The sequence below is a fragment of the Peromyscus leucopus genome, chromosome 6, assembly GCF_004664715.2.
Source record: "Peromyscus leucopus breed LL Stock chromosome 6, UCI_PerLeu_2.1, whole genome shotgun sequence".
Classification (NCBI taxonomy): Eukaryota; Metazoa; Chordata; class Mammalia; order Rodentia; family Cricetidae; genus Peromyscus; species Peromyscus leucopus.
In genome coordinates this window covers 84,104,855-84,126,273 of record NC_051068.1, presented here as the reverse complement: position 1 = coordinate 84,126,273, position 21,419 = coordinate 84,104,855, and the positions used below count along the sequence as shown (strand labels likewise).

The following is a 21,419-nucleotide window of genomic DNA, read 5'->3' as shown; positions in this document are numbered from 1 at the left end:
ATGCCCATGAGCCCTGGTTAGTTGATTCTGTGGGCCATTTTCTTGTGGTACCCTTGACCCCCCTGTCTCATATAATCCTTCCTCCCCCTCCTCCACAGGATTCCTCAGCTCCTCTTAATGTTTGGCTGTGGGTCTCTCCATCTGCTCCCATCGGTTGCTGGGTGAAGCCTCTCTGATGGCAATTATGCTAGAGACCAGATTTTTTTTTTAATACCTACTATGCACCAGAGCCCATACAAATAGTATTTTTTCATATGATGTCTCTTCTTCAGCTCTCATTATAATTGTTATTATCATAAATGAAGAAACATCTGTTCTGGAGAGTCAGTGGCAGAGCTAGGGTTTGAACCCACAACTAATTAGTGAAAAACCTCTGTCTTCCTATGACACCAATTCATTCAATTCCTTTTCCAGCGGGATTCATTTAAACCCTACAAACTTCCCACTTCAATATAATAAATGAGCTTGAATTGTGTCTAAAGAATTAAAAAGTTAGTATAGCAACTACCCAATTGTTTACTTGATAGTGACAGTGATAATGATAATGACCAAACTTGTCTCTGCATAAGAGGAGTTTCAGGGACTAGGAGGAGCCAAATAATTTGGAATTCTGTACATATTTTAAACTATCTGGATCACTGTTTAGTATCAAATAACTTTTTCTTGGAACTGCAAGCTTCAAAACACTCCTAAATTTTCTCTTTCCGTATAAAGTGTGGCAGTATGGTGCAGTGGTTATACTGGCCACAGCCAGATGCCCCATCTCTTGTCACATGCTTACTAGCCATGTGGCCTCTGGAATGTTGTAACCTACTAACATGCCTCTGTTTTCTCACCTGAAAATATAGATGATAGGAGATAATGTGGTAGTTTTAACTGCCCATGAGGGCTTTAGAACACCATGGAGCATCTCACTAACATATGGAATATATGGTACTAGTAAATATTGTGTTTATCTTAAGATTTTTTTTATAGATTTGATAGCAATCCTGAGCTAATCACACTAAAACCAAGGTTAATACTCCTTTGATAATTATGAGGTTGTTGTATGTGTTACAGGACCATACAAAGGAAAGAATCTTCAACCCTCAAGAAATTGTAGATTATCTGCAAAGAATGCAGAAGACCTTAAGTTCTATCCCTAGCACCACACATGTGCACAAATTCATGTGCACGCGCGCGCACACACACACACACACACACACACACACACATGCATACATATACACACATACACACAAAAATAGAAAGAGATAAATCCTCTTAATGCAAGTATTAACTATTTTATTGACATATTTACAAAATATTACAAAGTAAAATACCATTCCAATTCACCGTATTACACAGGGGCTACAGACAGGCAAGACAAAGTCCATGGAAAACATTTACTTCTGTCTTTGGTATTAGAAATCTACACAGATTGTGGCATTCAAAATCTCCAATACAAAGTACTAAATGTAGACACAGTTGCCATTGGTAATGTCATGAAAAGAGGCTCTTCTGTCCTCTGCTATGAAACTCTGAGGCCAATGAAATGCAACAGGAAGACCACATACCACTTGTGAGGCATGGAGTCTATAGACTGAAATAAACGATACATGCTACAATACTGTCCACAGGAGCCTTTCAGTCTGTGGGAAGCTGTACTCTCCAGAGCGACACTTGCTGACAGTGACAGACAAAACATCCCCGAGACACAGATAAGACTTTCTGGGTAGGAATCCATTCCAAGAGTAGACCTTACCAGCACAAGTTGACTGTACATATGTTTTATAAAATACATTTTCATGACCATTTACACATATACAAAAGCTTAATTGTTCTAAAACACAATCACAGTTTACATAATCTGAGGTAAAGATCTTGAGTCTATTTAAATGAGAAGTTCTAGCCACCAGGGGTCTCTTGGAGGGAGATGTGTCCATTGAACAAGTTCTGGCACTCATGCGAGCTGGGAGAGGACAGGCTGTCACAGCCCTTTCATGTCAGAGGTGACCGAAAAATCTGGTACGAGAAGCTTCTAGATCATGTCTATGATAAAAAAAAAATACTTCTATTTTTTCCTCCAAGCAGGAACACTTTCTGAATCTTGTCAGAACACAGCTACTGCTATGAAAGAGATAGTCCACCATGGAAGGGCCAAGTTAGCATCTTAACTTGACTGTCTCAAATAGGGACTCCATGCATCTCAAGAGGAAGCTACTTAGACCCCTTACAGAACACAGTGAAGGCTTTGTGAAAGAAACGCACGGCAGAATGGATCTCACTACCGATTAAGACATAGCTAGAATGGCTTCAGAAGGGAAAAAAGAGGCGCCAGGAGAACACTGGTATCTTTCCTTCTCTCTTGAAACAATGGACTTTCCTTCCCAAATCCTCAATAAAGCTCTTTTGTGCTACTATTTAAAAAAATAAAAAAAGAATAGAAATCAGAAAATACGCCCTGGATCTTTCCAAGGGGAAGGAAAAGGTTCGTGTTAATAGTATTGCTGCTATACAAGGATGTCCTATGGATTACACCCCTTGATATGTCTCTGTAAATACCTCCACCTCACTGGGATTCCTGGCAACTAAGCAGGACCTGCCTAGCCAAGCTTCCTTTGTCAAGCATGACATTTCCAAAACACCCTATGAAATCATGAAAGTTGTGAGGCTTTAATACAAAGACACTTCCTTTCATGTGCTTTTCTTTTTCTTCTTTATAAAGAAGTGTGGAAATACAATCAGGACATCAAATAAATAATTAAAACTCCCCTCTGTAATTTATCACTTACGATGCAAACCTGAGCATGAGCCGCTTTCATTTGATCGCAAGTAACATCTGGGGATAAAAGTGTTTGCCAGGCAATGAGTCACCTGTTGAACAATTTAAGACAAGAAATGCTGGATCTTTCCAGCAAGCTGGATCATTCCCAGATGGCAGAACTCTACGTTTTCTTCATGCTGGGAAAAAGCAAAATTAAACTTCTGTTTCTTTGTATCATCAAAAGCTGTAAGAACAAAGTAAATATGCATGAAACGTTTCCTAATGGCTGAATCCATGGTGCCTGACCCAATGAAGTAGGAGAACCCTGACCTGATGTATTTGCAGGGCTCTTCGGGGAAGAAAAGCTTTTGGTTTTGCCCTGGTCCTTGACAATGACAGACTGGCAGGCTGTTTCTTGCACTGCTCTAGGCAAGCCATTAATCTGTCAGGACCAGCATCTTTAGAAATCCCAGCATTAAGACTGAAGAGAAAAAAAAAAAAGAAGGGAGGTGTTGAACAGCCAGAAATGCTGCTTTCTAAATACTTCAGTTAACTCATAACACAGTGCAGGCTTCTCTTTATCCCTTCTTGGAGATTTTGGTGCAGTTTAGACCTTACTCATCTTCTTCCACGTATGTGGATGGAAACCAGCCCACCTATGAAAGAAAAAAAACCAACATATCAACACCTCTGCTGCTTCAAAGGATTCTACAGACAGCATTTCCCTCATTTTCCTAACACTCTAATTAAGCTGGGGTTTTATGCCCACTGTAGTGAGGATGAATGGCTTATCAGCTAGAATAGGCCTCATAGAGACAGCGATAGCAACTGAGGAAGAAAATAAACTTAAGCAGAGTTCTAATCCACTAGAACACAAACTCACACACAAATGAGGGCAATATGGGGCTCAACACGGTGATTCCCACCTCTATTGTAGGACAAGATGTATTACAGAGGCACTCTACCCCATTCTTTCCAAGTGGGAGCAGGAGCTTTTAGAAATGCTTGGCGCTCCATATAAACTGCATGCTTTGGCACTTAGCTTCTGAAAAAAATCTGAAATGCTCCTCAAGTCTTCCCACTTGTCAGGCCCAACTCATTTTAAACAAAAATGCATGCCCCAGCCTCTGGCAGCCAGGCTCCTGAGAGGAGAAGTTCTACCACAGGAGAGCTGCCGGTGACTGTTCAGCCTCTACACTCATGAAGAACCAACACTTTCACAGGGACAACTTACCCTGCCGTTGACTTCTCCTCTCCACCAGCCATTTGCACTCAGCTTTGTGTAAATCTTCACCATGTCCCCTTTCAATAAGGAGAGTTCCCGCATGTCTCTTGCACAGAAGTCATACCGAGCGATGGCAATGCCCAGTACTTTGGGACTTAGCACTGTAGAGAAACAAGGCAGAGTCTGAGTCAGTGTGCAGTTGGTTGCAGCCAGCCATCAGAACCTCATCAGACCATTGCTGTTGGTGCTATCAAATGCAGAGCTGTGACTTCATTACAGATTAGTGATAATGATAGTGGAGTTTGAAAACAGCACAGTTACTGTTTCAATCCAATCAGATGTGAACAAGTTCACTCCAGACAGTTAAATAACCACTGTTCTGCTTTTGATGCTCTTAATAAAAGCTTTTGTAAAACTAAAGTCCACCTGGCTAATATAACTTAAATGACTTTGTGAATAAATTTGAGATAACTTTAACATAAATTTACAACTGAGGGCATTGTACTCTGATTCTCACTAGAACCTTTGAAGTGAAGCTTCTGTGGTTTTTACCCAGTAACTTCTTTGGCTAAACTTGGAGCAACTGAATTCTGGGCATTGATGAAAGTCTGTCCAATTAACATCATCATTTCTAAGTAAGCTGTACCCCCACCCAAGCCAAGCTTTTTATGTTTAAACCATCCAGGAATGAACTCAATTATTGTTTCATATACAATTTTCATATATGTGAAGATGTGAAACAGCTTTCATTGAAAGAACACAGAATCCTCTTTTCATGGAAACACTGACTTGCAGTCTATGTTTACTGCAATGTCTAATCAAAATCCAGACATAAAAGTACTGTCTTCTCCTATGGTCAGTTTTTCTTTCTTTCTTTCTTTCTTTCTTTCTTTCTTTCTTTCTTTCTTTCTTTCTTTCTTTTTTTTTTTTTTTTTTTTTTTTTTTTCTTCTTCTTCTTCCTTCCTTTCTTTCTTTCTTTCCTTTCTTTCTTTCTTTCTTTCTTTTTCTTTCTTTCTTTCTCTCTCTCTCTCTCTTTCTTTCTTTCTTTCCTTTTCTCTCTCTCTCCCTCCCTCCCTCCCTCCCTCCCTTCCTTCCTTCCTTTCTTTCTTTTTTTAATATCCTAGGTGGCAGGAGAGGAGTAAGCCCAGTCTGAAAGGGAAACTCCATTCAGGCTAAATGTGATTTTTGGTCTCCAGTGCTTCATACTAGGCTTTTAGTAACATTTCCACCTGTTGCTCTGTGGGGGTCATAAAGTGTTTTCAATTATATGTGCAGTGATTCTGTGAATCACTCACCAGAGATTGGTGGAACTTTATAAATCTTAAATGGTAAAGGAACTTAAGTGTAAGAAAAAGAAACAAATGGAAACACCATCCATCTATATTATAACAGTTCCCAGTGCTCAGGTAGCTCATAATGACCCATGTTACCCTGGAAAAGTCCATCCACTTGGCAGCAGGGACCTCAGGCCTATCATTCATGGCTTTATAATGACAGCCTTTTTTTAAGTCTCTAGGTGTCCATCATAAGATAAACGAAAGGCAATACTGTAGATTTCAGAACTGTAAAGGGAGTAAAAATAGGTCATTTTATTTTACCATTCAGGACACAAACCACTTTAATGGTTTCCTTACTGAAAATGGTCCCATTGCCAAGGCACTGTTCTTAAAGTCAGTGCACATAAAAACACCCCTGTGATGGAGAAACCCAATTGTAGACTTAACTGTGTGACCTTGCACAGGCCTCTCAACCCCTCTAGGCCACATTTTTCTCATCTATAAAATGAAAGGTTTGTACTAGCTGACTTCTAAGGTCTATTTCAGAATTCTATGTTCTGTTGGGACTTACAGGTTAATTTTTAAAAAACCCACAAGAAAACGTACTTTATCTAGCCTCAGTGCCATATAAATAGTCATTTAACTCTCCAGGTAACAAGAGAAATTCAGATCACAATGCCTGGACACCAAGTGAAGAGCCGTAGAAATGGTGGACAAGAGTCATCATTTTAAGAAATGCATACTGAATCTTATGCTTCTATTTGGAGGGGAAGTTGAGAGTTTGGGGCCCTTTTTATATTTTCTTCATGGAAATGAGCAAACACTGATTTTTCTCCACTATGATTTCCAGTCCTCAGAAAAGATGGATGTTTTTTCAGAGTACTTCATCTCCTTTTAAATTTCCATTCCCTGACCCATTTCCAACCTCTCTGAATGGAGACATGATGCAATATAAGATGACATATTGAAAGTTACGGCTAACACACACACACACACACACACACACACACACACACACACACACGGAATGTCATGGCAAACAATGACTCTATGGTGGGGAAGAGTGAAGTACACATTGACAATGGAACTCTGGGAATTGCTCATGAGATGTCTTTACATGGGAAGCCATACACAGAAGCCCAAACATTGCATTTGCACACAGAAGTGAGCTATAGAGACATATAAAAGCAGAAAGCAGTACCTGACCAGAAAGGAGTGGAGGAAGGGGGAACAAAGCTGTAGTCTGGAGGAGTTACAAAAGAAAAGCCACAGAACAGAGGAGGGCTTAGAGAGGGAAAGAAAAAGAAGCAAAAGAGCATTTAAGAGTTGGCACAAAAACCTCTCAATACAATGACTTTGTTGTTTGTAATCACAAGAAAATTGTCACATCCAAGTTGCAATACCAAGCTGTGCTTCTTACCCACTGTTCTCCTGTCACCATTTCTGAATGAGAAACATGCCAGACTTTTACATTTTGATTGACAGTAGTTCTGCAATTCAGAGCTGTCTATCATTTTATAGGCAAACAGCAAACCCACTCCATGTTGCCACCCGAGCCCCATCCCTCCAAAGATGGCTTGGTTCACATTTGTTACAATAACAGGAAGGAAATTTATTGATATAAATATGGTCCTAATCAAAAACAATATGAATAAGAAAGAGCTAAAAAAAACGGTACAGATAAGATAGGGCTGTGTCAATGACACATAAAGACACCATGGAAAATCCAAGACATTTGTTAAGTTAAATTCAGACAATTTCTTAAGACTCTCCCTTCCCCCAGTCAAGCATGCATATCACAGCTTATTTTCAATAGAAAAAAATACAATTAGAAATGAAAGGCACCCTGAATCTTTTCCTGGAAAATCAAGTTGGAGAGGAGTACAACAAAGATACTGGAAATTGTGCACTCATATTTTTTGTTGTTGTTGTTGTTCACTATATGGCATCGATAAGAGTTGATTGTATTCATTGTCAAGTGGTCTTGAAGTGTTACTGTTGCACAATAAATTAAGTATATCAATATTTTAAGTCATTACAGTAAACAAGAGGAAGACACTGATGCTCTCTTTCTTTTGCATCTGAGAAAAATCTGGGTTCACATATGGCTTTGGTCCTTATTCTTTTTTTTTTTTTTTTTTTTTTTTTGGTTTTTCGAGACAGGGTTTCTCTGTGTAGCTTTGCGCCTTTCCTGGAACTCACTTGGTAGTCCAGGCTGGCCTCGAACTCACAGAGATCCGCCTGGCTCTGCCTCCTGAGTGCTGGGATTAAAGGCGTGAGCCACCACCGCACGGGTTATGGTCCTTATTCTTAACCTCAGCTGCACAGCTCTTTTCAATGAGCACTGTGGCTCATACACCTCAAATATTTAACTTGCTGACTCCATGGTTCCATAAGAACAGGCAAGGAAGACCTGGGTTATAATCTTTATCCATATATTTATTTTCCCTTTCATCCATCTAGTAGACAGTTGAATTCAACCATGTTCAGCCAGCAGGAAGAGTTCATTTTCCCATCTCCCTTACATTTTGGTAAAACTGTATAGTCCTGACCAAAGCTATTAAAAGCAAAAACATCATGAAGCAACTCTTGGGATCTTTCCATCTAGAGTATTCTATCTTGCTTTCTGACATGTGAAAGTTGCCATCTTAGTCCATAAAAAGGGAAAATATTACCTTGAGGAAGATAGAGAATGAACTCAAAGAAAGCTGAATTATTAAGATTTTATGGAGCACAGGTAACCTGTCCTTTTGGCTAGCTCTGAGCTACTTCTACGTTTTTATAGGACAGAGAAATAAACTGATTTTCCTGATTAAGCCAATAGTTTTAGATTTTTTTGTTACTTGTATCTAGACCTATCCTAAAACATTATCATCAAAGATGTAATAAAACTGGACTGAGCAAACTGGGATGAGACAGTATTTCTTTGCATATACCTCTCTTTAGGGAGTTGCCTAATGCTACAAGCCAGTACTGTTATCTGAAAGTGGGCTCTCTAGGATCCCAACAGCTGCAGTGACCTACTAAATATATTATCAGACTCCAGACAAGCAAACTGGCTGAGGGAATTGTGAGGAGTTCAGTTGTTCTTGAAATCATTGACTGTGAAGCCCTCATATGCACAGGGACCGATGTCTGACTCTCTTGTATCATGAATGGTCTCACATTTTTTTTCTATTCCATCTGCTTGTTCAGTTAAAAAAAACATACACTGCTACATGCCATCACAGTTAATTTTATAATATGATAAGTTAAATTACCACTATGAAATATAAATGACAATTTTCTCTCCCTCCCTCCCTCCCTCTCTCCCTCCCTCCCTCCCCCATTGTGTATGTGTGTGTGTGTGTGTGTGTGTGTGTGTGTGTGTGCATGTGATGTGATGTATGAGTGTGCATGTATACAGAAAACAGAGTTTTGTCCTGCTATCTATCACTCTTTACCTTACTTCCCCGAGACAGGGTCTCTCACTAAACCTGGGACTGGTGCAGTCAATTAGCAAAGTCCATCAGTCCTTATGTCTCTGTCTCTAACAGCATCAGGTTTGCAGACTTCTGTGTGGCTGGCCACACAGTCTTTTAGGTCAGTGCTAGGGATCTGAACTCAGGTCCTTGTGCTTGCATACCAAGTGCTCTGACCAGTCACTGAGCCATCTCCCCAGCCCCTTGTTTTTACCCTCTGGTGGTCATGATGTACCCTCTGCCAGAGAGAAGAGAGGATGACATTTCTAATAAAGTAATCAGCCCATAAATAACCTCACTAAGGACAAACATGTGGTGTCAAGATTGCTAGACTCCAATCCCTTGTCTGTGAGAACTTAGATTAGAAGCCATGTTCTACACATTGCACTGACAGGTAATGGGATTTTTTTTCCCTTGGACTGTTTTCTATTTGACTCCTTCTCTGGTCCAATTTCATTCATAAAAAAAAAAAAAGACCGCATTTCTCAAAAAAAAATTCTAATGAAAGCAATATAAGCTAAGAGCTAAGAGTGAAATATTACAAGAGATAACTTATCTCAAAAGGGAAGAAATGAGAAATCAATGACAATAGAATTAAGTGCCATTTAAATAACTTCAACAGTAGGTAGACAAATTAAACAGATAACCAGTCTACAATCAGAAAATCTAAAATGTCTGAATATAGGTAATGCTTTACCAAGGAATATGAGTCTATGTCAACAAGACTGTAGTGGGTTCCTGCTTTCTCTTATCTAACCTTAAGTACCTTAAAATTATTTGCATTACAATCAAGTAGCTAGAATTCAAAACTTCTTCAATTAGATCTAAAATAGCATAATTCTAGGACACTGGAGGGACAGCACAGTGGCTCAGAGTACTCACTGCTCTTGCAGAGAACCCAAGTTTAGTTCCTGTCTGTCACATTGAATAGCTCACAACTGCTTAGAGTGCCAACTTCTAGGGGACTGACATTGTCTTCTGGCCTCCAGGGGTCCCACATCTATATGTAAATACCAGCAAACATATATACATACACATAATTAAAATAAATGAAATAAAATGGTATATTCAGCCCTTCTGCCGGCTCTGTCATGCTCATTTACTGCCCTGATTAATATAACAGGTTCTTAGATAGACCTTGGCTCTCTTAGCTCCATCCTCTGATTTCAAACATTTTCAGTGACATTACTCCGAAGACCAGCATAATCTCAGATTTCACCTGTCAAAAACTAAACTTACCATCTTCCCATTGTAACTCTGCTGGCTAGTTTTCTATAATTGTTACAACTAGAGTCAGGAATCTCATGTAAGAAAATGCCTCTACCAGCCTGGCCTGTGGGCAAGACTGGGGTACATTTTCTTGGTTGGTGATTGATGTGAGAGGACCCAGCTCACTGTAGGTAGTGCCACCTATGGTGATGGCCCTGAGTGCTATAAGCAAGCCAAGAGGAGCCAGTCAGTAAGCAGTGTCCCTCCATGGCCTCTGTACCAGTTCCTGCCTCCAGGCTCCTGCCTTGAGTTCCTGCCCTGCCCTTCCTCAGTGATGATAGACTGCAAACTGTAAGATGAAGTAAACTGTTTCTTCGCCAGGTTACCTTTTGGTCATGGTGTTTTATCATATCAGTAGAAAGCCTAATTAAGATAGAAATCTAAGAAACCTACCTTTTTTTTTTTTTCTTTCCATGACTCCACTTTTGTGACAACCCTACAAAATCATACACTGTTAGGCTCTTCCTATCCAACCTCTACATCGAGCATCCTCTGCCTTTGTGATAGCAGCTTAATTATTCCTCCCATAGTTCTCAGCTCAGCTATCCCAATCCAGGTGCATATACCACGCTAACCGCAAATAGCCTCCAACTTGCTTCTTGCTTTCAACTGTTTTCTTTTTTAAACATTGCCTCTCAGCTACTCATCCCAAATGTAGACTCTCTCATCAATTTGCTAAATTATGAAGTTCAAACTCTTGGGTGGAATCACATGACAATTTATTAGATTGGTTTCTCCCCCTTTTCTAACCAAACCTTTTAGAAAGTTCACATACCCATTCTTTTTCCTGGACCAGCTTCCTATTTCCCTGTGGCTTTCAGCTACATTTCCAACTGAGAACTTTTGGTTTATTCTAGAATATTTCTCCTGACCCTGGGCTCCCTGGTTCAAAAGCCTACATCAGAGCCTTCCCAAGATCCATGATAACCAACTCAGGTTCTAGCTGCCCTTTCTTGTTCTCTCCTAGCCATCTGATGGGCATTCAGTCGTGTGACAGCACTTCTGGGTTCTGCTCTTTAACATCTGCATATGTAGCTCCACTTAGCCACGAGTCCTGGAAGGCAAAGACCAGTTCTGCATCTCACACAGGACAGGCCTCAGTGCTATACAACAGCTTCTACCCGACAGACAAGCATCTTAGCCAGGTATTTGATTATGTAATTCTGTATGTCTCTACTTCCTATTGTCTCAGCTCATATTTCACTCACTCATCTGCTCAGTAGGACTTCAAAAAAAAAAAACTGGCAAAACATAAAGGAAAGAAAGTGAAATCTACTCAGGCTCTATTCTCTAGGCGTTCCAAGGAAAGCAGTGGCATTCCTACAATAACTACTCTTCTGAGATGCTGAGCAGCTATTAAACACCAATGTCTCATGGCATGAACCATACTGTTTGCCTGAGGACTCTTTTTAAAGTAAAAGGTTAATCAGTTTCTTCTGCCACTGCACATATATTTCTCAGCCAAGCCTTTTAAGGGTTGATAGGGATGATTTCCACTTCTCTGTGCATTGTAGCATGATTTATGGTTGTCATTCTTTCTATATGTCAATTTTTTCTGCCTCTGGGTCCTTGATTCTTTTATGCTATAAAATCAGTATTTGGATGTCCTGGCACCTACTGAAGATAACATGCTAAGCTAGGAAAGTATGCATTCAACTCTAGACACAAGTAATGTCAGAGCTGGGCATCTGATTATTATCTTATTATAATTATTATTCTTTAGAGTGATTTAAGTTATAGACTATGTTACCTCCACACTAGAAAGATATACATCTGTCTCTACACATGCACAAATGAAAAGTTTCTTCATTAAATTTAGCCTATCAGACATTATTAGGACACCTTAGCACAGAAGTCACTGGCAGGTGCATATCCTGGAACAGGATTAGGAAGAGCCTAGGAGAACTGACATCCAAATGGGAGTGTTGATGGCTGTTACCTCCTGGACTCTCCTTTCACTGCCTGTTTATCATCACAGGCAACCTCCCCACACATATTTCTTTATTTTGGGAGCTCCTAGAGCAGTCTCTCTGCCACTCATGGCTGTGTACATGTACACAATATTAAATCAACAATGAGTTCCTTTTCAGTGGCATGGTCTTGGTTAGGTGCATGCTTCAATTAAGGCCTATTTTCTTTCTTTCTTCAAACATTTCCAACTTCACATCAGCACAAAGGACAACCTTCCTTGGTGAGACCTTGGAGGAGGGTTGTTTGACATATGCATAGCACCTAACTGTTACTGGGGTACCATTCATGGAACATTGTTATCAAATGAATGATTCAGTCTAGTGGCATAATGGCTGCAATTACAAAAGATGACGATCATAATAACACTACTTATCAACGTTTCCAAGATCAACAAATAAAATAATGACTGAAGTACTAGAATTCTCTAGCAGAAACCAAAGATATCTGTTCAATAAACTGGGAATGGAATACATGCGCATAGCCATAATAACTGAGTGGCTAGTCACTAGCGGATATCATATGGTTCTGAGTCTTGACTAGGAAGATAAAGGCACAGAACACAGAACTATTTTAATTTAAAGGAAAAAGAAACAGAAAAGAACAGGTTAACAGGAGAATTTTTTAAAAGTTCAATGACTTGATATCCAATCTATACTTTTGCTATCAAGGTAACTAAGAACTGCTTTACAACATTGTAGTACGCCTTGACCAAGCTACCAATGCTCATGTGCAAGTCAAAGTGTATTCAATTTATAGTAACATTGAAATTAGAAACAAAATTCAATCAACACTTTTCTTAAAGGTTTGTGTTATCAAGTCATGAACTAATTTTTTAACTAACACCTAATTATCCATTACCTATTTTACAGACCTTTTCCTTAAGTGTTTGTTAATTATTCTTTGGTACCTGAGACATCATCTAACACTTTCAGTTTTAACCAGCACATAGATTCACATTAATTTACATAACACAAAATTTTAGCAAGAATTGGGTCAGTGTATTCATCAAGACAATGATGTGTGCTTACTGCCCAGCAGTGGCCTAGAGAGTTTCCCAAAGCCTTGAATTCCTAAGTGAGAAGCTTTGATGAACTGTCCTGGAAGTTGGATTTTTTTTTTTGTCAAGATTGTGTACAGATGGCCTAACAGCAGAAAACATGCTGAGAATTTAATGAATGCTTAATTTAAATTTGTTATCCTTACCCTGATTTTATTTTAGAACACAGACATTGTTTTGTGGACTTCCAGTAATATCCAATAACATATTACCAAATATCTATTTCTTTACCTATCTCAAAGAAAACAAACCCAAAACTTCTTGCTTAGTTGGTTATATATTTTATGTCTTATTGCTGGAAAAAAATAAGGATAATTCAGATGAGTTTCATTTAATTGAATGCTGACATCTAAGCAAACAAATCTCTGAACACAAAATTTAAAGATACAACAAAGAAAAGTTATGCATGAGATTACTGTAAGAACTGAACAGTTGCATGTTATTCAATGCTCCATCATGCAAAGATATAGTCAATTAACCAGAAAAGAAGCACAAGGTCTTCCCAATCATTATGGAAAATAGGACAGTTGACACCACCTTGGGGATTCAGATTATTTATAGGCATATATTTTCTGGTGATATGGATTGGATTCTAAATCCATGTTCTCTAAAAAAAAAAATAACTGGCTGATATTTCTTAAACTGTTAAGGTACAAGGTCTACACTAAGATACTTAAGAAGATAAAACAAACACTCAGAGCCGTCTACTTCAGAAGAGCTTACAAGTTATTGAAGAAACAGATTCATATGGAAATTATATACAAATATGAAAAGACTCCACTTCAGAGTGAGAGTCTATGACAAATGCCAGGCTTCATGGAAGCCAGAAAACAAAATAAAACCCTCCAATCTCTTAACCATCAGATTCAAAATCCTAATGTCATACTCAAGTCTTCTCTTAATGTTCTACTTCACATCTGCTATCTCGAGTTTGACTGGATCATCTTCAAAATCTGTCACCCAAGTGACTATATTTTGGTCCCAGTCAATGGCACCTTCTCCTGGAAGGTGAACCTCCTAATGTGTCTTCATCTTCCTTTGTTTCCCTAGACCATTCTTCCTGTGCTCTCTTCATCACAGAAACCAGAACAATGCTGTTAAAACTTAAAGTCAGACGAGCTTTCTCTTTTGTTTAAATTCTTCCAAAGGCTTCCCATTTTCTTCCAAAGTCAAATTTAAAGTACTGTAGGACTTCACAGAGTCTAGCCTTCTGTACGTCTTGCACCTTGCTTCTAATAGTCTTCCTCTTGCTCTGCTGGCATTGCTTATGTCGTGCATGTTCTGCCTATGTACCATCTATTTCCTCTCTTACATTCCTGAGTGCCTTTATGCAAATGTGATCTTTACATCGAAACCTTCCCTGACATTCCATAAACCCATGAACACAAATCATGGCCCCATGTAATGAGAAAGAAAACAGAGTTTATTGTAGGAACAACATACAACTTAAAAACAACTGGCTGACACTGATCAAATTGTGAAGGTAATTTAGTAAGTAGAGAGAGCGTAATGCCTAACCTCCCATTGTTCTCAGTAACTCTTAAGTCAGCACAAATGACCTATACACTCAGTGACTAAAGTTTTAGGTTTTAGTTGCTCTACAAACAGATAGGGTGTGAGGATATTTATAGGAACTTATAATGCGGAGAATCTTCTGGTCATATGAATGGACTTATTAGAAAGGAGAACTTTAGGGGTAGTAGTTGGTGTCAGCCTGGTCAAATGGTAGAATAAGAACTGCTAATCCATCTTTATGTATCATGGCTAAAGGATCTCTAATTTTGCTCAATACCCAAGCAGCCCAGTTAAAACCCCAAACCATTCTCTAGCATGTTGAGCATCATTGCCTTGTTATGTTACTTTTCCAAAGCAATTCTCAATTTCTAAAACTATATAATTCTTTTCCAAACCATTGTTTGTCTTTCCTACCAGCATATAAACTCCACAGGGCTGATGTTCAACTGTTCACTCACTGCTCTATATACCCAGCAATTTAGATAGTGCTTGCTCTGGAGCAGGGTCATGATGAGGACTGGATGAATGACCCATGGAGAGAGATATTGAACAGGATATAATAACTACAGAGAAGATAAAATATGTTCTTAGGTTAATTCAAGTCTGCAGAACTATACTCTTTAAGGACATAAGGGGATAAAAGACAGGGGAAATTAATTGGAAAATAGTGGCATAGTTTTTGTTATTATTTTTTGTTTGATTATTTTGTTCTTTGGTTTTATTTGTTTGTTTGTAAATTGGCCTACTATACAGCCCTAGCTAGCATGAAATTGGTCATACAGACCAGGCTGGCCTCAAATTTATGGTGGTAGTCCTCCTGCCTTGGCTTATTAAGTGCTGAGATTACATGCACACAACACCATTTCCAGGGAAGAATGACTTCTGCACTGGGGAAAATTAGTAAACAAGTCAAATTATACCAAAATGTATTGTGCAAAGTACTGATAAATTGGAGTGTATTCCTACAACAGCAGCTAGGATGGCTAAATATTTGATAGTTACTCATGTGATAAGGGGTAAAATAAATATTTAAAGAAGGGTAGGAGAAGGATATACAGTAGGGAAAGGTAAAGAGCATACCTGATAAAAAAAGGTTACGGTATTTATATTAAATAAAGAGGTGACTTCACAGTATGTTCTGAGGTTAGCATAGTACAGTGGGGAAATATATATTATGTATTTGTCATAGTTGAAAAAATAGTTATAATAGCTATACTGAGCCATATTTATGGTTAATGTCAGAAAAAAATTTTGTTCAAGATAGAAGGTGAATGATTTGTGTGATAGTTCAAGCAAAGACTGATGACCACCTTCTAAGTATGCAATAAAAGGCATTTGCTCAAAAAGTTCCCTGCTGAACTGGCAAGTTTGAGGTGCCTAGATCCTGGAAGAACTCTGCAGCATTCAGACTTATTGTTAAGGCATTAGGCTGTATTGTGTAACACCCAAAAGGTGTGTATACTACAGGGTTAGCTGTAAACAGATAAATGCTGAATGTGGGAAAAATGAATGAAGGAAAAAGAGGGACAAATGAAAACTCTGGCTGATGGTCTACTCACATTCTAAATGCTGACAGGACCAAAGAGAGTTGCATGGATAATTTCTGTTGTCATGTGTGAACTTAGAACTCAGTAGTGTAAGTACTGTATCCGTGGAATAGATCAAGCCAGATAAAAGCTCTCAGCATTGACTTGGAAAGCTACAACCCTGATGGAATTTTTTAGAAAGAAAAATTATTTTCTCAATTTAGATAAGTGTGCATATTTTCTAGGCAAGACCTGCTAGACAAATAAATCCTTGAATCAGGGCTATCACACAAGTGCAATCTAGTCACTATGGGATGATTACATGTATTAGCTACATTGAGGTCAATTTTTAATTTAGAAATAAGACTTCTAAGATTGGACATTGCTAAGATAAGAACTGCTAAGAATGTAAGTACTGCTTTTTGAGCCATGAAATATTAAAAAGATAGCTTTGGATGAGGTTATCTAAATTTGTTGAATTTAAGTCTGTAAGCCATTTTCGTATGGGATCCCAGAAATGATTACTAATTTTTGGAGCCATTACCCTCAGAACAAAAATGTCTTAGAGTAGCCAGTGAAGCTCTTGAAATGCTTAAATAAAAAGAGGAGCCCAGCATACCCTAATCATAATGATGCACAGTTTTGGTTGACTAGTTGCTTGAGAACTGAATCATCTGTGGATATCGTAGACATGTGAAGGAGGAAAGTAAGAAAATGTCAGGAGAATGATCCAATTAACTTATCCCATAGAGTACACAGTGTGAGAGTTGAGCTGAAACCCAGGAAGTAGGGGACTAAAGTACCCAGGGAAAGTAAAAGGGCTTTACCAGTGTTTTAAATTTGCCAAATGAGGCTAACACAAAATTTCACACTGGGCATCAGCGTGGAACATATGGAAGTGGTGTCAGGAACAGCAGTAGTGATTGCAAGAGCCAAAGCTTCCAATGCTGCCCACGTGCCAGACAGTCCTCCAAGTGCTTCACACCTACTGACTCTTGTAAGGAGCAGAGCATCAGATTTAAACACCAAGAGGCAGTGGTCTATGGTGAGATGAACTAGGAAACTCTAAACAAACTCTTTCCTCTAAGGCAGTGGTTCAGTTCTCAACCTGTGGGTTGAGACTCCTTTGGGGGTCAAATATCAGATATCCTATATATTAGATATTTACATTACAACTCATAACAGAAGCAAAATTACAGTTATGAAGTAGCAAGAAAATAGTTTGATGGTTGGAGTCATCACAACATGAGGAACTGTCTCAAAAGGTGGCAGCATTAGGAAGGTTGAGAACCATTGTTGTAAGGAACTATGTAGGATGAATTTCTAATAGGTCTTTTAATAAAAACCTGGAACCAGAATATTGGGGTAAATGCTGAAAGATCAGAGAGAAAAAGGAACAAGTCACAGCTACTGCCTCTTACTTCACCAACTCCTTAGCCTAAAAAATCCTCAACCGATAGGCCTCTAGCCAAATGAGCTTCCTCAGCTGAAAAGGCTCCAGCCGAAAAAGCCTCTAGCTGAAAGGGACGCTTCTGCCGGAAAGCCTTTAGTTCCTGTCTCTTCACGCCTTATAGAACTTTCTCTGCCAAGCCATCACCTCCTGGGATTAAAGGAGTGTGTGCTTCCCAGTACTGGGATTAGAGGTGTGTGCCACCACTGCCTGGCTCTGTTTTCTCTCCTAGACTGAGTCAATCTCATGTAGTCCAGGGTGGCTTTGAACTCACAGAGATCCAGAGGGATCCCTGCTTCCTGAGTGCTAGGATTAAAGGTGAGTGCCACCACTGCCTGGCCTCTGTGTTTAATCTCGTGACTTGTTCTGTTCTCTGATCTTCAGGCCAATTTTATTAGGGTACACAATCTATCACCACAGGACTACACCAAGCTTGCATCATTCTGTGGAGACATGGTTGACAGGGCAAAGCTTTCACAGTGGTTTTTGTTTGTTTTTGTTTTTGTTTTGCAGGGCTGGAGGCTTGTGGAATACGTCACTGGAGATGTTAACATAGTGTATATAAAAGGGTATCGATAATGTCATGTTCTATTAATTGACAAATTTTGAAGATCAGATAGGATTCTCTGGTTCTCACATTCTACACTGAGGACTTCAGACCCTGCTTCAGACAATTGGCTCTGCAGAGATGCTTGAAAACATGCCTTGGTTCACAGTGCTTCCTCTCAAGAGAAGGGTGCATTTCATGGGGGCAAAGCTGTAACCCTCTGAAAGTACCTCACTGATGTGAAGCCCGTTTCTCCAAGAATGCCCATCTGCAGCACTTGGCCTGCCAGAACCAATGTTTCAAAGTCTCTTTATTACCCACTGACACAACAAAAGTGGAAATCAGTTTGGTAAATTTTAGATAAATTTTAGGTAAATAGTTAAAATCAACACAGTGAGATTACCATGGGTCCAGCAGTCTCCCCCTCCCTCGTATAAAGATATTTCCAGCCTGATCCTGTGGAATATGACTTCACTTTAAAAAAAAATGAGAGGTCTTTGTAGATGTTATGGATCTCAAGTTAAAACCAGCCATCTAGGGAGGGCCTTAAATTCAGTGGCAACTGCCTTTCTAAGTGAAAAGACAAGGACATACAGAAGGGAGAGGGGAAGATGCCCAGACTCGAACGGCACATCTATACATCAAGGAACACCAAGGATTGCTCAGCCATCCGGAGCCCACAGACACATGGCTAATACTTAGACTTTAGCCACTGTGCCTCCAGAACACGCAGTAATTTCTGATGGTTGTTGTTGTTTTTTGTTGTTTTCCTTAAGGTCATTGTGTGGTAATTTTTATTGCTGTCCTAGGAGACTAATATGAGGTTAAAACTAATATTAATGTTATCAGAATAAAATTAGGTATCAAACACAAATGACCAGTGTAAAGATGACAAAAGATTGAGCATAAAATAAAGCAATCATAAAATGAGAGTGGGTGAATATGGTCATGTTGAATTAGAACAGCAGAAAGCTCAACTATTTTAAGTGTATATTTAGGGAGCTTAAAAGAATATTATCCTTTACTGTGCTGCAATATAACTAATGAAATTGTCAGGCTTTTTCAGGAATGAGACAGCAATAATACATAATATTGAAATTAAAAAACACAAGTGGCACAGTTTAGCACCTTCACAAAGCTACTGTGCTGTGGAACTGTTGGAGCACACCACCTCACAGGATGCTTTAAGTTTATCCTACATGACATTTTTCAAAAAATCTTGCTCCATCCCCACAGGCTGAATATGCCCTTCCTACTGATGCCACATTAGCTTATGTTCTTTGGCTTCAGAAGGCTAACTGAATTCTATGATTATCTTATTTGTCTTTTGTGTGTTCCCATTTCCCAGACTGTCTTATTTATTATTGTAGCTCCAGCATCTAGCACAAGGATTGGCACATGGTTAAGTGTTAAATATTTGTTGAGTATCAGAACAAATAAACAGATGTAATGAGATCACAGCAAGGCTTTACTTGTGAATCACTCAGTGTACAGGTGTTCTACACATCTCCAAATCGGTGATTAGGTTCCTCTGCATCTGGCGCTAGTGAAAAATAGATCTTGCTGCCTTCCTGTGATTCCTTTGGGCGTGGCCAGCAGATAGGGTTCTCTGCACATGAACCATTTTTAATTCTAAAACAATTCATTTAGGAAAGAGACTAGAACAGCACAAACAAATCTCATATACTTCATTCACGGTACCCAAATACTAACATCTTCCCATGTTTGCTTTGCCAGTCTATGCTTGTTTTTGAGCCATTTGAATACACACTGGAGATATAATACATTTTTACTGTCAAATACTTTAGTTTGTTCTTCCTACAAAGATATTCGCCATTCTAGCCACAGCACAATTATCGGAAGCAGAAAATTGTGCTGATATAATCTAGTTGGTTAATATATAGGATAAATGCAAACTCCACTAATTGACCTACTCGTGCCCTTTATAGCAACATAAATGATAGCACATACAAAATGTGCTGCCTACCTCATCAGAATGCTACCCACGCTCTGTAGGTATCCTATCTCTTTGTTTGTCTTTGATCTGAAATGCATCATCAGACTTTGCCCTTAATTACTTTGACATTTTTACAAACCCAGACTGATTCTTTGTTAATGCCTTTCAATTCCTGTTTGTCTGATGCTTCCACGTGGTCAGACTGAGATTATGCAACTGCAAAGTGGGGACCATCAAAGTAGTCCGGGTTAATAGCACATTTCTGGTGATATTAACTTGGATCACTTGGTTAAGATGTTGATGTTTTTCCTTTTATACTTGGTAAGTCATCATGAGAGACTTTTGCCTTATATAACTATGGTCACTCATTAAAAAAAAAATAATGCAACTATATTCTGGTACTGACCTAATTCTCCATAAATACGAATTGGCAAAATGTTTAAGGTTTGATTTGGGATCACAAACTAGGAAATCCTGTACTTCTGCTAGCACAATGATCCATCAGAAATGCACTCTACCACCTCCTCCCATGCATACAAAGAAATAAAATTAGGGTGGGATTTCTCAAAGAACATGATACAGTTTCCAATCTCATTCTCCATTCTTTGGATGGGAAAGCTGAAGTTCAAACTGGATAACTTTCCTAAGAGAACAGGCCTGAAAATAACTAAATACTCATTGCAGAGTACAAAAGGCAAAAGCCATTTCAGTGCCCTTCAAACATACAGGTGTACAGATACATCTAAGCCAATCAAAGGCAGGTTGCTTGGGGCTATTTGGGATAATTGTGGAATTCTTATACAGATCGACACACTATCTTCCACCAGACCATTGAGGTTTCTATGGAGGGAAATCAGTTTACCATTACACTCTGAGTTCTCTCTCCTCTCTTCTCTCCCTCTCCTTTCTCTTTTTCTCCTCTTTTGGAAACATTCAAGCTATTAAAAGAACAGGAAAAAAAAACCCACACTATCTTGACACCCTGGTAGACAGTCCAGAGATAGCACAAGATGGCTTTATAACTTATAATGCTCCCTGCCTGATACTATAGGCTCATGTTTGATACCAATTAGTACCTTTCTACATATAATTTTTCATCTGCATACACTAATTCTGCCATAATCTTACCATACTTTACATACTTCAAAACCGAGCTGAGCCTTTCTTTTCCAAGGTGACTACACAAGTTCCAGCCACTGCTATCACTAGCCAGCCAGTTCTACTAGGGAGAAGTAGAGCTCGCTGCTTGCCTCTATGGAGAATGCAAGAAGGTACTGGGTTTTACCTTACTGGCTCTGCATCTTACATCGTTTTTGGAAGTAATAAAGATCTCGGTCTAAATCTGTATCTTTTTAAAAATATTTATTTATTTAAGCACATAAGTGCTCTATTTGCATGTATGCTGGCATGACAGAAGA

At 39.0% G+C, this 21,419-nt stretch overlaps 1 protein-coding gene across 5 annotated transcripts in view; it reads right to left on the bottom strand.

Moving 5' to 3' along the window:
- Window positions 1-1,263: 1,263 nt before the first annotated feature.
- Window positions 1,264-21,419, bottom strand: part of Vav3 (vav guanine nucleotide exchange factor 3) — a 336,414-nt gene continuing 316,258 nt past the window's right edge. For 2 of the 5 annotated variants that reach the window (XR_005091832.1, XM_037207020.1), the window contains exons 26-28: window positions 6,450-6,532; window positions 3,981-4,132; window positions 1,264-3,402 (exon numbers count right to left, since the gene is read on the bottom strand). Coding sequence is in view for 4 of the 5 variants with exons in the window: in XM_037207020.1 (XP_037062915.1) it covers window positions 3,361-3,402; window positions 3,981-4,132; window positions 6,450-6,532 (277 nt within the window). In the remaining variant the exon portion in view is untranslated. Of the gene's footprint in view, window positions 3,403-3,980; window positions 4,133-6,449; window positions 6,533-21,419 lie in introns of those variants that run through there. The other 3 variants (XM_028879322.2, XM_028879323.2, XM_037207019.1) reach the window with 2 other exon arrangements.